The sequence below is a fragment of the Dendronephthya gigantea genome, unplaced genomic scaffold (genome assembly GCF_004324835.1).
Source record: "Dendronephthya gigantea isolate DGI-Jeju-01 unplaced genomic scaffold, DenGig_1.0 000057F, whole genome shotgun sequence".
NCBI lineage: Eukaryota > Metazoa > Cnidaria > Anthozoa > Malacalcyonacea > Nephtheidae > Dendronephthya > Dendronephthya gigantea.
Genome location: NW_021163067.1, coordinates 351,142 through 367,227, shown reverse-complemented (window position 1 = coordinate 367,227; position 16,086 = coordinate 351,142). Strand labels below are relative to the sequence as shown.

General features: G+C 37.1%; 1 protein-coding gene and 10 non-coding genes across 11 annotated transcripts; all 11 read left to right on the top strand.

Annotated features, from left to right (window-relative positions):
• Window positions 1-397: 397 nt before the first annotated feature.
• Window positions 398-8,251, top strand: LOC114529583 (ras-related and estrogen-regulated growth inhibitor-like). The gene is made up of 4 exons (XM_028551396.1): window positions 398-691; window positions 5,225-5,281; window positions 6,020-6,093; window positions 7,079-8,251. The coding sequence occupies exons 1-4, from the start codon at window positions 598-600 to the stop codon at window positions 7,472-7,474; spliced, it is 621 nt and encodes a 206-aa protein (XP_028407197.1). The 5' UTR covers window positions 398-597; the 3' UTR covers window positions 7,475-8,251.
• A 4,075-nt stretch (window positions 8,252-12,326) lies between these two features.
• Window positions 12,327-12,408, top strand: Trnal-uag. Its single transcript has one exon. It is a non-coding gene; the product is annotated as a tRNA-Leu (tRNA).
• A 116-nt stretch (window positions 12,409-12,524) lies between these two features.
• Window positions 12,525-12,622, top strand: Trnal-caa. The gene is given in 2 exon segments: window positions 12,525-12,562; window positions 12,577-12,622. It is a non-coding gene; the product is annotated as a tRNA-Leu (tRNA).
• A 354-nt stretch (window positions 12,623-12,976) lies between these two features.
• On the top strand, window positions 12,977-13,058 carry Trnal-cag. Its single transcript has one exon. It is a non-coding gene; the product is annotated as a tRNA-Leu (tRNA).
• Window positions 13,059-13,175: 117 nt separating this feature from the next.
• On the top strand, window positions 13,176-13,257 carry Trnal-uag. Its single transcript has one exon. It is a non-coding gene; the product is annotated as a tRNA-Leu (tRNA).
• Window positions 13,258-14,199: 942 nt separating this feature from the next.
• On the top strand, window positions 14,200-14,296 carry Trnal-caa. Its single transcript is given in 2 exon segments — window positions 14,200-14,237; window positions 14,251-14,296. It is a non-coding gene; the product is annotated as a tRNA-Leu (tRNA).
• A 348-nt stretch (window positions 14,297-14,644) lies between these two features.
• On the top strand, window positions 14,645-14,726 carry Trnal-cag. The gene has a single exon. It is a non-coding gene; the product is annotated as a tRNA-Leu (tRNA).
• A 118-nt stretch (window positions 14,727-14,844) lies between these two features.
• Window positions 14,845-14,924, top strand: Trnal-uag. The gene has a single exon. It is a non-coding gene; the product is annotated as a tRNA-Leu (tRNA).
• Window positions 14,925-15,488: 564 nt separating this feature from the next.
• Window positions 15,489-15,570, top strand: Trnal-aag. The gene has a single exon. It is a non-coding gene; the product is annotated as a tRNA-Leu (tRNA).
• Window positions 15,571-15,687: 117 nt separating this feature from the next.
• Window positions 15,688-15,769, top strand: Trnal-uag. The gene has a single exon. It is a non-coding gene; the product is annotated as a tRNA-Leu (tRNA).
• A 115-nt stretch (window positions 15,770-15,884) lies between these two features.
• Window positions 15,885-15,982, top strand: Trnal-caa. Its single transcript is given in 2 exon segments — window positions 15,885-15,922; window positions 15,937-15,982. It is a non-coding gene; the product is annotated as a tRNA-Leu (tRNA).
• Window positions 15,983-16,086: the final 104 nt, after the last annotated feature.

Genomic DNA, 16,086 nt, shown 5'->3' with positions numbered 1-16,086 from the left:
GAAGTTTATGATATTTATTTTAATCCGTTTATCCATCCTTTAAATGCTTTAAATTTTAATTAAATGGCCGAGATCCTGTCGAGAGTCGGCCAATTGCATGAGAGATTTTGAATTAATCCAAATGGAATCACCTCAATAATATGCAATACATTTTTCATCAGCAACATATGGCTACGGTAAAATACATTTACTGAAAGCACTGATTGATGTATAAGTTCATTCCCCTTGCAGCATTTATCAGTTATAACTTTATCGGTATCGAAATTTTAAACCCCTTGGGAATTAAGTAAATGTCAATCATTAGCTACCTAATGTGCTGTATAACTGCCGTGAACAATCGACCTCCTAAAATACCCATTTGACCCTTACATCAAAACGTACCGAAAGCGCTTAACTTACAGTATTATCATACTAAAGCGGTAAGGATTAACATTGCTATCAACTTGGCACGGATACGAGTTCCAGACAACCTGATGCTCTTAGCTTACAGCTTATAATTCTCAAAACATATTGGTCATCACTCCCTTAATATACTTTACTGGTTTCACGATAAAACTGCAATACCCGACTTGGAACGACTTGTATAGAGCGGTAAACATGTTGACTGTACCCAATCGGAAAGACTCCGTACCGCAGGGGAAAAGCGATGTGCGAATTTTGGTTCTTGGTTCACAAAACGTTGGAAAGTCGGGTAATGTGTTTAATTATGGTTTAATGTTCCATATAATGTTATTAACACTAGAAACTAATAACAAAGTAGAAACTAAATATTCAGTTTGTCTTAAAAGATTTTTTCGTTTGCTCTAAAATCTGATTGGAGTTCAAAATAAGCGTATAGCAAGATCAACACGAACGTTCGCGCGGTGTAACTAGTTTATTTTGTGGTTTAAAAACGGCGCGGTTACATGATGTGCAATCAGGCTATCATTTATGGTGTTGTAATATCCTGTAGGCTGTAAGTGCACTTAAATCACTCCTAAAATTGCCATTCCTCAGCATAGGCTACTTAAATAAGTCAACATATGTTTGCAATCTGTAGACCGTTTCTTGCTATGCCTATGTAATTTTCAGGTAAACATTTGCACTATCTAACCGGTATAAAAGATCTGACTCATGGTGCAGAGAAAAAACATTGCAATTTGCAACCTCTGTCATTTTGACGCTACGCGCAATCCATGTTCGGCATGGCTGTCTAAAAAAGTTGTATTTATAGATCAAACGGAAATGAACATATGAATTTCAAACTTTTGCTTTAGGCCGGCAAAACCTTTGGTAAAATTTCACTGAGCTTCATTCGACTCATTGTCTGGTCTTTCATGCTGTATGTATAGCTAGCTTGTTTTCAACCTTAGCCGTATAACGGATAACCATGCAGTACAACCGACGAGTTCGTTACCAACCCGTTATAGGCCCGTTTACGCTTGCGATTTTTGCTGCGATATTATGTGCAAGCGATTTTCTTCTTTTGACAGATGTGAACGAGTAAATTAGTTTCATATGCTTTGATGTGTACGAGCTCCTATTTGAACATCCGTAACTAATTCACTCGTTCATATCTATCAAAAGAAGAAAACCACACATAAAATCGAAGCAAAAAATTGCTAGTGTAAACGGGCCTTATCACACGTATATATATCGTTAATTATATTTTATGATGTGTAATGTAGAGTAATTTGTATTGTACTACCTATTTTTGTGTTGTTTGTTGTGTTTCGGTCATTTGTTAGTGTATTTTGTTTTATTGCAGTTAGTGAGTTTGATTAAAGCCTGTAATAAAAATCTGATATTGGGTTATAGTGATAACACAATCCTTTCCGGGCATGTTATATCAAAGTATATAAGCCGCATGCATCGAAAGCTGGCTTTAGTTTACATTGTGAGGTGGAAATTGGCATTCCTGTATACGCTCAAGGCCACAAGCCAGTGTTGTTGAACTGATCAGGAATTCAAATCCGGGAGTTTGAATCGTTCGAGAACTTCAGTTGCGAACAACTTTCTGAATGTTTACAAACTAGATCAGTTTTGATTATCTATAAAATTACGGCTTCTCCATAAAACGGGGACTACAACCTCTTCATGCATGGAACAGATGGAAGAACTACTGATTAGCTATTATAGTTGCTCACCACTTCACTTCGATCGCCTATTTAAATGTTTCCTAAGTTCCGATTAAATACAGCTTCCTGTTTTTCTTGAAATATTCAGCAAACATGTACATAGATGGGAATGTTGCAACTTTTGCGACAGTTTAGCGCAATTCGAACTCCGCGTGTATAAAAAAAACTTTGTTTTGCTAATTTTAACATTCTGCCTGCGTTGGCGTCAATTGCAAGCTTTCTAATCTCTTCTGGAGACAGACAGCTGTGCAAAATACCGACCTTAGTTCAATACTTTCTTAATCATTCACAAAGTATAGCCCACTCTTCGATTCAGAAAGATAATGTATATATATAAGCATTAGCTATAGGAAATTTAGGAATGAGGAAACTTAACTAGCCCTAAGCCATGATAGCTAGCTGACTGATAAGTAGGACAGCTGCAAATTCTACTATATAGCTATCGATTGCGCTGTATTGGTACAAACGATTATAAATACGTTCATTTTGTATACCGAACATTATGTATGATACCTGTTTTTAATCTGTAGTATCAATGATAACTGACTTCGCTGAGACTCTGACAGACAAACAATACATGTCTTTTTTCTATTTCATTCGTCAACCTCCCACTGTTCCTTTTCTCATGGAATTGTCTAGCACTTTGCATTCAGGCATACCTGTTTTGTTTTGAAGACAAAATAAGTGCATGTTGACTTCGTTGAAAAAAATGTGAGTCGAAATATATCAGGGATTTATTATACGTTCTGCAATTTCACCACTAAAATTTTGAAAAGCACCTTATGGTCTATTTTACGTGCCGGAAACTGAGATTTCCTGGGACTGCATCCCTGAGATATAAATGGGCACATATCAATATTACCATGGAGCATGCCTAAAAGATAGACAAAAACACTTCTCGACGTTTCGACGTAAGGGCCTTCGTCAGCAGAGTACGATGACACTCCAAACAAAGGTCAAAACTTCATAAGTGTTTTTGTCTATTTTAGGCAGCTCGCTGTTTGTACCACATATGATGCATATAGCATTATAAGACAACAAATAAATTATTCCGGCGTTGCCGCGAGTTGGATTTAGACACACATTTCCTGATTTAAGAAGTAAAAGCAGTTAATTGGTACGAAACTTTAGCTTCTAGACTATTAAAGGCTGAATTAAAGTAGCTATAGCATCAATTTTTTTATTGTTCAACTCTCTGTCTCAAAACGGTAAATTAAAGTAAATATTTTGTTTAAACAAGTGCACTAAAGCCAGGGCAAGGGGGGTGAGCTGCATTGGTTGCTTAAACCGCCCGCTTTACCTGAAATAGTTTAATTAATTGAGTTGATTGCACACGGTTTATTATTTGAAATAATATTTTGATATACGATTGACGATTTATAGCCCCCGCGCGTGGTTAATATTCCGCATTCTTGGTTGTAGAGATATTTCTCACAGCACCTCCATATACAGGCGTACACCAATTGAATTGAGTGAAAATTTAATTTCTATCACCATGCTATTTTTCGTATATTTGGACGTCTCGGGTTTTTCAATCTCTTCTACATACATGAAGCAATTGACCTTTACTTAAACATCAAACTGTGACTATTTTCATCATTCCCTTCATAACATTCACAATTTGTTTGATTTTCCTGGCGAGACCCTGAGATTGAAGGCAAGCTGAACTCCGGTGAAGGCACGAGGCTCGGATTGGGACTGTACGAGTCCTCTTTTCGGTTTTTTATTAAGGCGGGTTTTTACTCACTTGATTTATTTAGGACTAGCAAACCTCAAAATATTTTTAAAAAAGTGCGGACAGCTGTGTCGAAATATTTTCTGTAGATGATATCCGATGAAAACCATACGCAACCTCAAAACTTGTAGACAATTAACTAGTCGACCCGATAACTAACGGCTGGCGTTCCTATGAACAACACGATTATAATTAAAAAGTCAAGTTTGCACATTATTTTATAATGAGCTAAATGACATACCGCTTCCTATAAGCGAGTCCAGATGACCTAAACGGTGTTTAGCTAATATCTTTTTTATTATAAAAACATTTGCTTAATTCTAGTGACGCGAAATCGTTAACCACAAACCATATTTCCATGCATTCGATAGGTATTAAACAAAACCGTCGAAGAAATACTGTTTCTGCATGTGCGTGAAATTGTTACACATCTTTAATCAATTTCAAAAGTGCTTGGGGCACTTGTAATTTAGAGAAAAAAATAGCTGCAAGCTTCATTTATCGCGGAATTATCAACTTTTCATGCCCCTTCTACCTGGACCTCTCCCGCTATTTGATTAGGGGGCGAGGGGGAAGCAAATTACTGCGAAAGCGAGTTTTTTTGTCTACCTGTTCCAAGACTTTTGAAACTGATTGTTTTTTGCCTTGTCGAAGTTTTACACTTACTTTGATCGGTACTCAATGCGCTCGGACAACAATTAATTAAGTAAAATATACTTCTATTGTTTGGCAGCATCAACATGATTCACAGGGCAAAGAGTCTCGCAAGGAGGGGGGAACTGGGGCCCTGTGCCCCCCTCCACACTTTTGCAAAATAGATTAAGATATACTTCTTTCATTCGGCAGATGCCCTTTTTTGAGTCATGGATATACTTATAATTATTGTAAATTAAAAAAGTACGAAACAGGAGTACATGATATAAACAGAGATTTGCAAGAAAAATAAGCAATTGAGTAAAACGACAAACTTTACTTTCACTTCTCTTCACCTTTGTATGGTTGTATTTAGTACATTTCGGTAATTTTATTACTTTATGAGAAAGCCCTTTTTTGTTGCCTCCCTCCCACCTCACTTTTTTAAATGGTTCCAGTGCCCTTGTTTTTTTTCCAATTTCACCTAAGTTGGCATTTCTTTGCCCTGGTTCATACGTCGCCTTTTGGTCGCGTCGAATGCAATTCAAACAGTAGAAAACGAGATGATAATGAAGCCTAATTAATGAGATTTACCATCTGATTTACTATGTTTGAATTGCATTTGACGAAAACAAAATACGACGTATAACCCAGGCCTAAGCATATAGCGCTAAGAACTATAGAGTATATATAGTCTTTAATACTGAAGATGGACTTTGATCGATATTCTTTTTTCTAGCTTTGACTGTCAGATTTTTGACCAAACGTTTCATTGGAGAATACGACTCCTCTCAAGGTTAGTGCATATAGATAATGAGAACGAGAGAAGGATAAACAGGACGTTGTTATATGTTTTTTTTCATGGAAATTTATGCACATATAGGCCTTCATCCATAAGCGACGAATGTATTGAATGGACGTCTTGCATAATAGACCAACTTTTGATTTTGGCGACAAAAAGGGAATTTCCGAAAGGCGTACTAAACCTAGTAAAATTGCCAAGTTTGGCTGCGAAATATTGTAAAATTCCCAAGATATAGGCAAGCGAAGTTGGAAAATTTGTATACATTTTACTATTACAGACCATGCAGTAGTTGCAGTAACGTAGCAGCCTGACGATTTGTCCCGCTATGCTAATATTTTGGTGGTCATTGACTGTGAAAACAATAAATTTCTAAAGAAATGAATGATTATAAAAACTCGAAATTTACATAGTGGGACAAAATCGTCAGGCTGGCTACGCCACTGTTACGGACGGAAGAGTGTAACTAAATTAACGAGGTCTTCATCTAATAGCGACTAATGGACTAAATTAATGGGTCGCTTAATTTATCGTCACGTGTTTGGTCACTTCGTTATGGTATTTCCGCTGAATTTACCTCCATATATGGAATACCATTGTCTTTCAATAGATCGAATTGATTTTTGCAGGAAGACAGACAATGGAGTAGCATATATTTTTGTGTCACCTATAGTATGGTCAGTGTAAGGTTTCCTACAGCCATCAAACAGAAACATATATTTTTCTACCTAGACTTCACGTACACATTTGAATCTTCAATCGACAATAACAAAGTATCAATGGAAATACTCGACGCGACATCACCGGTATGCAATATTGCTTTTTATTATATAATATGCAGTGTTTTATTGACGAACCGGCGTTCCGCCGCCATTTTGAAAAAGTGATAAAAACACATGTGCGATTATCGTGTTTCATTCACCGATCTGGAATCAGGAAGGGGGATAAAAAACTTTTCGAAAACCCAGTTTTTTTTATATAATAAACAGAATAATATATGCATGGATGCTTGGAAATATGGACTTCATTTCTCGTGTTGAGAAAGATATCTCACTCGCTCGCTGCGCTCACTCGTTCGATATCATTCACAACATTCGAAATGAATTCCATATTTCAGCGCATCCGTGTATTATTTTCTATATAACAATTAACCTGCTTGGTAAAGAGCGAGTAATTATTGAGACATGTTTCGAGTTACGCGAGAACGAGGCCAATATATTTCTTCACGGTTAAAATTATGTTTAAACATGAAAACATTTTCGGTTCGTTTTGGAATAAAACAAGATTTTATTTGTACACAGTTCAAAGATCACACAGTGCACAGATCACACAAAATGCTCTGTTGTTAGTAAAAAAAATCAGCATCAAATTCGAGTGAATTTCCCAACATGCAACACAAACCGAAAAATTCAGTCTGAATATTTAATGTTATACGTGCTTAAAATAGGCTTGGAATTTTTCTACCTCGGCACCATCAACCATGGTCCTGCCTCGCAACACATTCTATTCCTAACATTAACAAAACTAATTACACCGGTATAGAAAGCTCCAGAGGTCAGTTGTTCAAAAGACGGTAAACTTAACCTAGGGTTAAGACAAATCTGTACTGCAATTTTTTTTATCGCTTCTTTATAAAAGTTGAATATTTTTCCATGAGTATTTTCCGAAAAGGTGTCCTGCATGTTAGCTAATTTAAAATCATATTCAATGATTGTGATTAAATTAGATGAACGATTATCCGTTGAATTGCCTCAGGTCTTAATGATAAACAACGTTTTATTTATTATATAGCCAGAAAAAATAGCGGAGAAAGTATTATGGGCAGACGGATTTCTTCTCGTTTACTCTATAACAGATGTGAAGAGCTTCGATGAAGTTGTTAATTTGAAACATGAAATAGTCACATTAAGATCAAACTACCGACCGGCCATATTTATAGTTGGAAACAAAAGTGACCTCTCCAGCGAGCGCTGTGTGCCCAAGGAATTCGCCCTGCAAAGTGTGCAAGAATTGAATTGCCCTCTGTACGAGTGTTCAGCGTCGGAAAATTATGAAGACATTCTGCGAGTTTTTCATGAACTATATGGCGAGACTATCAAGAAAAAGAAAGAACGCAGATTGTCGATATCACCAAGACCACTAAGAAAAGCTTTTAATAAGGTTTTTGGAAGTAAGACCACTATTTAGAACTTACATGCAGAATCACTAGAACATATCTAATCAGTTTATTTTATAATTTCAGTTATACATAAGTTACCACACTCGTTTCATCAGCTTTTAAACCAAGACGTAAACGTTTAGCTGACTTTTTAAAAAAGTACGTTTTACCCGTGTGCGGGAGTTTGTTTTGACAGTGCAAAAAGTAGTTTAGTCCAGGCTTTGATACGGCATTATAAAGAACATACAATAGTCAATAGACCTACTTTTAAGTTCGTACATCGTATTACTCATCATTACCTATACTGTATTTTTCTTTATTTAATGCGAACGATTTAATTAACTGACACGCATGGCGTGTCGCTTTCGCCGTCCAACAACAAGAAACAACGGGACACTTCAATTTCGAATGTAAATCTCTGTCGTTTAGGAAAATAAGCTAAATACGTCTTAAGGTAAAAATCACGTGCCACGTTTGGCCTATTTTAAGATCGCTGGCTGAAAGTTTGCCCTTTCTGTAGTCATGAGTGAAATAGTGAACAAAAGCCCTTGCGCACGCGTTGAACGAACTTTTACCCAGCTTTCACTTTCTCGTAAATATTCACGCAGTATTATTTGTTGAACAGATATATATAACAAGTAAAAGCCTCAGTAAAGGAACTGATTACTTAGTACATGAAGCAATTTAAACTTTCTTAATTTCAGTATAATAAAAAGTAATGAACACTAAAGTTTCCGTATATTGTTCGACAGTTATAACAGTATTCTGTCCATAGACATCTTTCAGTGGTGAAAAAGTTTTGTTTTTCGATTTGTAATCGAAAATTTCAGACCAAAATTGCACGACACGAAATGCAATAACTATTGTATAAACACATGCAAATTTGGATCAGTTGGACATATTAATTTGCCTGAAGTCACAATCGAGTTTTATAATACTTTGAGTAATTAAAATCGAACGGAAAACACAATATTATATTAATCAAATTGAAAAGATGTATAATGCCCTAGCGAGGCAGCACACTATTCTTGACGAACGGTGGTTTCGCCCCCAGTCCACACGCGCGAGTTATGTAAATTCGTCGCTTGAGATCACAGCAGTTTAGTTAAAATACATTTCAAAATGTCGATCTCGTTAGTCGAAATGACTATTTTTTGTATTTTTGAGCCTATATATAGCGCTTTTGAAGCATTAGAGCATTTCAAACATCCAGTTTCACAAATTAAATAACGATCTTTTAAAAATGAATACTGTAAGAAAATACAAGAAAAGCTTAAACTAAAATCATTATCAGAAAATGAGATCACAATAGGAAAATGAGTCATAATAGCTTAGTCGAAATAGGTTTCAAAATGTTGATCTCGCTCATCGATTGTTGAGCTCATATGACTTTTACCATGCCATGACTCGTCGAAATATTAAATATCTAATTTGTCAGGTATCTAATATTTCTATGTCGCCATTGTACGTCACTACAATTAACAATGAAGTATACCCAGATTCCCAAACCCATGAGAACTCAGATTACTTTGCAATTTTACATGACGTTTTTGCGTCTTTCAAGGATCAATACATAAGAATAATCTCACTTCACTGTGAATCTAGTCCTGGCTAACAAGGATCATATAAAAAACGAATTCAGAAAATTCCGCATGCTGCCTTTTTCCTTGGCCTGACCGGGGATGTTAAGGAAGCAATTTCCTTGCGATAGTAACTCCTAGTAAATATTTGGAGAGTGTTTCAGCCTCTGAGATAACTGCTCCAGGCTGTTTTTCGCACAAATTAATTAATCTCACAATTTCACTATGTTATTAAGTTACACAATTAATATGTCGAATTTCACAAGACTAATTAATTTCTTTAGGCCTACTGTTAGAAATGATAGCCCAGTTCACACTACACTCAATTTTGTGGCACGGTATGGCTAAAATGGGTACCCGTGCGGATTTTATCTGTGCTCGGCCTTTGTTTTGGTAGCCTAAACACTAAAATAATTGAGGACAGGTGCCAATTTTAGCCGAGCCGTGCCAATAAATTGATTGAAGTGTAAACAGCGCTTATAACAAATAGAGATTTGAATTTTGAATCGTGTCGACGTCTGTTTTGAAATCAAGAAGCCTTCTTAAGACGTCAATATTAATGAATCAGTTTAATTACATATGCGTTATTTAAGGCGCTGTTACACGCAGTGTGCAATTTTCTTTCCAACAAGCAATGCAATTATAAATTTGAGGCATAGTAATTAGTAAAGAGTGTTTGAAATGTTAAGAAAACATTGGCAGATCGTACGAAATATTACCATTTGACTACTTTAGATGCCTCAGGAGTAGATTTGCATTGCAAGTTGCAAGGAAGGTTGCATAGGGTAATACTGCGTTTAATGCATCAGTTTAATTTCAAGAATCAGTTGAAATATAAAATTTATTATATGCGTCATTTATTAATATTTCACGAATCAGTTTAATTACACAATGAAAAGCATAATTGATGCATATTTCAGCTGTTAGTATTCTGCTGTTAGTATTTTGCTGGTAAACATCACAGTCGTAAATATAAAAAATCATGGTGTTTTTACTTTCAATTAACACACACTAGCATGATCTGCACTGGCACAATCTACAGGTAAGCTTATCAATTGTCTGTTGTTGTTCTCAATCTCTGAGCAAATATCACAAATGGTGAGTAAAACTTTCCACATGCACACATCATGTCCGTTGTTCAGAATTGAAAGAGCGACGAAGCAATTTCAGTTTCCAACAGGGAAACTACATGTACTGTAAATAAATCTTTATTGAATGTTCAAATAAATCAATCTTCACCTTAGTAAAAACAATAACTAAAGAGTCTATAACTCAAGTTTAAACCGTGATTCAATAACTCATGAATGAAATTCGCAATCCAAACGATTAACAAAATCAATGCAGGCAACGAGAATTGAAAGTCATGAGCGCGTTGCCGGCGTTAATGTAAAACTTTGTATTGGTTCAAATGGCGTTCTCTACATGGCGTAAGAAAATGGATGACTGGAAAGGGTACAATTCATAAATCTGTTTACCCACACCTGACGATTGTAACCAATAATTGAGGAAGCAAAATAAAGATTTTAAACAAACATAAACATCCTTGTGATTTTTATTCGAAATCATTGAGACTTATTATATAAAATAAACTAATAAATATAAAGAATCCAGTGCTGAGCAAACACTGTCCATGCACAGGGGCGTACGAAGCATCCAGAGTTAGGGGGGCACCAACTTCCAGGGGCATTTTTGGTTAATAAAAAAAGCAGCTAAAAATATGTATAGGGACGGCTTGATTGTCAAAGCTGGAAGGACACCACCAGCGTGGTTTATATTTATGCTCTACTGGGGTCAGTTGTATAAAACGTTTAATTGTATTTAAGAGAAGAATTGACCAATAAGAATCGTGTATTTGGGAGTTAACTAGGATTTAACTGTGCAAAATGTAGTTAATAAATTTTTATACTACTGGCCCCTGAAAGATTGGCTTGCGTCGTGTAAGTGGGCATGCGTAGGATACAAAGGGGGCAACTTTGGTTTTAAAATAGTATTTAATTGCAGCTACATACCCATCAGCTTCTCCAAAAATTCCTCTTGAAACAATTTTGGGCGGGGGCTGTGCTCCCCCGGTTCCTACGCCCCTGCCCATGCATGCAAAGTCTATGGTTGAGAGGATTCTAAGTTTACATACTTTAACGCAACGTATTTAATAAATATAGTCAAACTCGAAAGTTATTATGTGTGGATGAACAGCAAAATGGTACACAAACGACAGCTAATTTCTACTAATATGAAGCTCGCTGCTTGTAACGCGTCTTTTTTTCTAAATTTCAGAAAAACTAACAAATAACAATGTCCAACATTGTTTCTGAAATGTCATTTTTCATTTCTGACCACGATGTACGTTCTGCTAGTCATCGAAAGAGGTGAAGAAAGTGGGAAAATAATTTTTGTTTTAATTCTACTTTTGAAGGTAATTGTGGTAAATCTCACTGCTTTAGCTATATCAGGCAGCTGTTGCGTGATAAAGGTCAGGTTTAGCCGGAAGTGGAAAGGTTATACAAGACTTACATACATGATACATCTATGTGTGTCATGGTGCATGTACCTCATGCGGAAACATTTTTTTTTAAGATTTTAACATCATAATATAGGGATAATTTTCATTTTTTTGTACCAGTAGGTATTGTTGTTGTGGTAGCTACTCGTCAGGTTGGCCGAGCGGTCTAAGGCGCCAGACTCAAGAACGTGGTGAGGAATTCTGGTCCACAATGGTGGGCGTGGGTTCGAATCACAAACCTGACAATTTTTCACTATTACTAAATTAGTACTCCTATGATATTGTTTTAAAAAATATTTTTTGAAATTACTTCTGTCAAATTTGGACATGTAAGAAAAAGTTTTTTGGCTGGTCAAAATTTCCTCACACCTCCAATCGTGAAAAAGAAAGTGAAACATTCAAAAACGTTAATGAAGATGAGAATACACTAGGCACAATATTTTACAATGGATATAAAGTTCCAATCCGGATTAGCATACTTTTCTACAAATAAGAAAGATACTCAACCATAAGAATGTAATGCATTTTGCACAGGCAATAGTACTCGTAAATGGGAAAGTACCCTTTGCATTACGGAAATTTTTGGCAGCAACGCTTTGTCGGTAGCGTGGCCGAGTGGTCTAAGTCGCTGGTTTAAGGCACCAGTCAATTCGATGGCGTGGGTTCGAATCCTACCGCTGCCATATTTCATGCAATTTTAGGATTACTGTCCCGTCTATTTTATACTTAAAGAGTAATGCAATAAACTTTGCTCAGTTATGTAGAAACAGGGTTTGCCAAATTGTGATAGCTGCAGCCTTAGGTAGCGTGGCCGAGTGGTCTAAGGCGCTGGTTTTAGGCACCAGTCATTTAGATGACGTGGGTTCGAATCCCACCGCTGCCACTGTCAGGGTGCATGTACCTCATGCGGAAACATTTTTTTTAAGATTTTAACATCATAATATAGGGATAATTTTCATTTTTTAATACCAGTACGTGTTGTTGTTGTGGTAGCTACTCGTCAGGTTGGCCGAGCGGTCTAATGCGCCAGACTCAAGAACGTGGTGAGGAATTCTGGTCCACATTGGTGGGCGTGGGTTCGAATCCCACACCTGACAATTTTTCACTAATACTAAATTAGTACTCCTATAATATTGTTTTAAAAAATACTTTTTGAAATTACTTCTGTCAAATTTGGACATGTAAGAAAAAGTTTTTTGGCTGGACAAAATTTCCTCACACCATCAATCGTGAAAAAGAAAGTGAAACATTCAAAAACGTTAATGAAGATGAGAATACACTAGACACAATATTTTACAGTGGATATAAAGTTGCAATCCGGATTGGCATATTTTTTTACAAATAAGAAAGATACTTAACCATATGATCGTAATGCATTTTGCACAGGCAATAGTACTCGTTATGGGAAAGTACTCTTTGCAAAACGGAAAGTTGGGCAGGAACGCTTTGTCGGTAGCGTGGCCGAGTGGTCTAAGGCGCTGGTTTCAGGCACCAGTCATTTCGATGGCGTGGGTTCGAATCCCACCGCTGCCAAATTTCATGCAATTTTAGCATTACTGTCACGTCTTTTTATACTTAAAGAGTAATGCAATAAACTTTGCTCAGTTATGTAGAAACAGGGTTTTCGAAATTGTGACAGCTGCAGGCTTAGGTAGCGTGGCCGAGTGGTCTAAGGCGTTGGTTTTAGGCACCAGTCATTTAGATGACGTGGGTTCAAATCCCACCGCTGCCACTGTCATGGTGCATGTACCTCATGCGGAAACATTTTTTTTAAGATTTTAACATCATAATATAGGGATAATTTTCTTTTTTATACCAGTAGGTATTGTTGTTGTGGTAGCTACTCGTCAGGTTGGCGAGCGGTCTAAGGCGCCAGACTTAAGAACGTGGTGAGGAATTCTGGTCCACAATGGTGGGCGTGGGTTCGAATCACACCTGACAATTTTTCACTAATACTAAATTAGTACTCCTATGATATTGTTTTAAAAAATACTTTTTGAAATTACTTCTGTCAAATTTGGACATGTAAGAAAAAGTTTTTTGGCTGGTCAAAATTTGCTCACACCTCCAATCGTGAAAAAGAAAGTGAAACATTCAAAAACGTTAATGAAGATGAGAATACACTAGACAATATTTTACAGTGGATATAAAGTTCAATCCGGATTAGCATACTTTTCTACAAATAAGAAAGATACTAACCATATGATGTAATGCATTTTGCACAGGCAATAGTACTCGTATGGGAAAGTACCTTTGCATACGGAAAGTTGGCAGCAACGCTTTGTCGGTAGCGTGGCCGAGTGGTCTAAGGCGCTGGTTTAAGGCACCAGTCATTCGATGGCGTGGGTTCGAATCCACCGCTGCCAATTTCATGCAATTTTAGATTACTGTCACGTCTTTTTATACTTAAAGAGTAATGCAATAAACTTTGCTCAGTTATGTAGAAACAGGGTTTGCCAAATTGTGAAGCTGCAGCTTAGGTAGCGTGGCGAGTGGTCTAAGGCGCTGGTTTTAGGCACCAGTCATTTAGATGACGTGGGTTCGAATCCCACCGCTGCCACTGTCAGGGTGCATGTACCTCATGCGGAAACTTTTTTTTAAGATTTTAACATCATAATATAGGGATAATTTTCTTTTTTTATACCAGTAGGTGTTGTTGTTGTGGTAGCTACTCGTCAGGTTGGCCGAGCGGTCTAAGGCGCCAGACTCAAGAACGTGGTGAGGAATTCGGTCCACAATGGTGGGCGTGGGTTCGAATCCCACACCTGACAATTTTTCACTAATACTAAATTAGTACTCCTATAATATTGTTTTAAAAAATACTTTTTGAAAATACTTCTGTCAAATTTGGACATGTAAGAAAAAGTTTTTTGGCTGGACAAAATTTCCTCACACCATCAATCGTGAAAAAGAAAGTGAAACATTCAAAAACTAATGAAGATGAGAATACACTAGACACAATATTTTACAGTGGATATAAAGTTGCAATCCGGATTGGCATATTTTACAAATAAGAAAGATACTTAACCATATGATCGTAATGCATTTTGCACAGGCAATAGTACTCGTTATGGGAAAGTACTCTTTGCAAACGGAAAGTTGGGCAGGAACGCTTTGTCGGTAGCGTGGCCGAGTGGTCTAAGGCGCTGGTTTCAGGCACCAGTCATTTCGATGGCGTGGGTTCGAATCCAACCGCTGCCAAATTTCATGCAATTTTAGCACTACTGTCACGTCTATTTTATACTTAAAGAGTAATGCAATAAACTTTGCTCAGTTATGTAGAAACAGGGTTTTCGAAATTGTGACAGCTGCAGGCTTAGGTAGCGTGGCCGAGTGGTCTAAGGCGTTGGTTTTAGGCACCAGTCATTTATGACGTGGGTTCAAATCCCACCGCTGCCACTGTCATGGTGCATGTACCTCATGCGGAACATTTTTTTTAAGATTTTAACATCATAATATAGGGATAATTTTCTTTTTTTATACCACTAGGTATTGTTGTTGTGGTAGCTACTCTCAGGTTGGCGGAGCGGTCTAAGGCGCCAGACTTAAGAACGTGGTGAGGAATTCTGGTCCACAATGGTGGGCGTGGGTTCGAATCCCACACCTGACAATTTTTCACTAATACTAAATTAGTACTCCTATGATATTGTTTTAAAAAATACTTTTTGAAATTACTTCTGTCAAATTTGGACATGTAAGAAAAAGTTTTTTGGCTGGTCAAAATTTGCTCACACCTCCAATCGTGAAAAAGAAAGTGAAACATTCAAAACGTTAATGAAGATGAGAATACACTAGCACAATATTTTACAGTGGATATAAAGTTCCAATCCGGATTAGCATACTTTTCTACAAATAAGAAAGATACTCAACCATATGAATGTAATGCATTTTGCACAGGCAATAGTACTCGTAAATGGGAAAGTACCCTTTGCATTACGGAAATTTTGGCAGCAACGCTTTGTCGGTAGCGTGGCCGAGTGGTCTAAGGCGCTGGTTTAAGGCACCAGTCAATTCGATGGCGTGGGTTCGAATCCTACCGCTGCCATATTTCATGCAATTTTAGGATTACTGTCACGTCTTTTTATACTTAAAGAGTAATGCAATAAACTTTGCTCAGTTATGTAGAAACAGGGTTTGCCAAATTGTGATAGCTGCAGCCTTAGGTAGCGTGGCCGAGTGGTCTAAGGCGCTGGTTTTAGGCACCAGTCATTTAGATGACGTGGGTTCGAATCCCACCGCTGCCACTGTCAGGGTGCATGTACCTCATGCGGAAACATTTTTTTTAAGATTTTAACATCATAATATAGGGATAATTTCTTTTTTTTATACCAGTACGTGTTGTTGTTGTGGTAGCTACTCGTCAGGTTGGCCGAGCGGTCTAAGGCGCCAGACTCAAGAACGTGGTGAGGAATTCTGGTCCACAATGTTGGGCGTGGGTTCGAATCCCACACCTGACAATTTTTCACTAATACTAAATTAGTACTCCTATAATATTGTTTTAAAAAATACTTTTTGAAAATACTTCTGTCAAATTTGGACATGTAAGAAAAAGTTTTTTGGC

Coding starts and splice junctions, on each gene's coding strand:
- LOC114529583 (XM_028551396.1), top strand. CDS start 598: ATGTTGACTGTACCCAATCGGAAAGACTCCGTACCGCAGGGGAAAAGC. Junction 5,282..6,019: donor AGAATACGACTCCTCTCAAG/GTTAGTGCATAT, acceptor TTTTCTACCTAG/ACTTCACGTACACATTTGAA. Junction 6,094..7,078: donor TACTCGACGCGACATCACCG/GTATGCAATATT, acceptor TTTATTATATAG/CCAGAAAAAATAGCGGAGAA.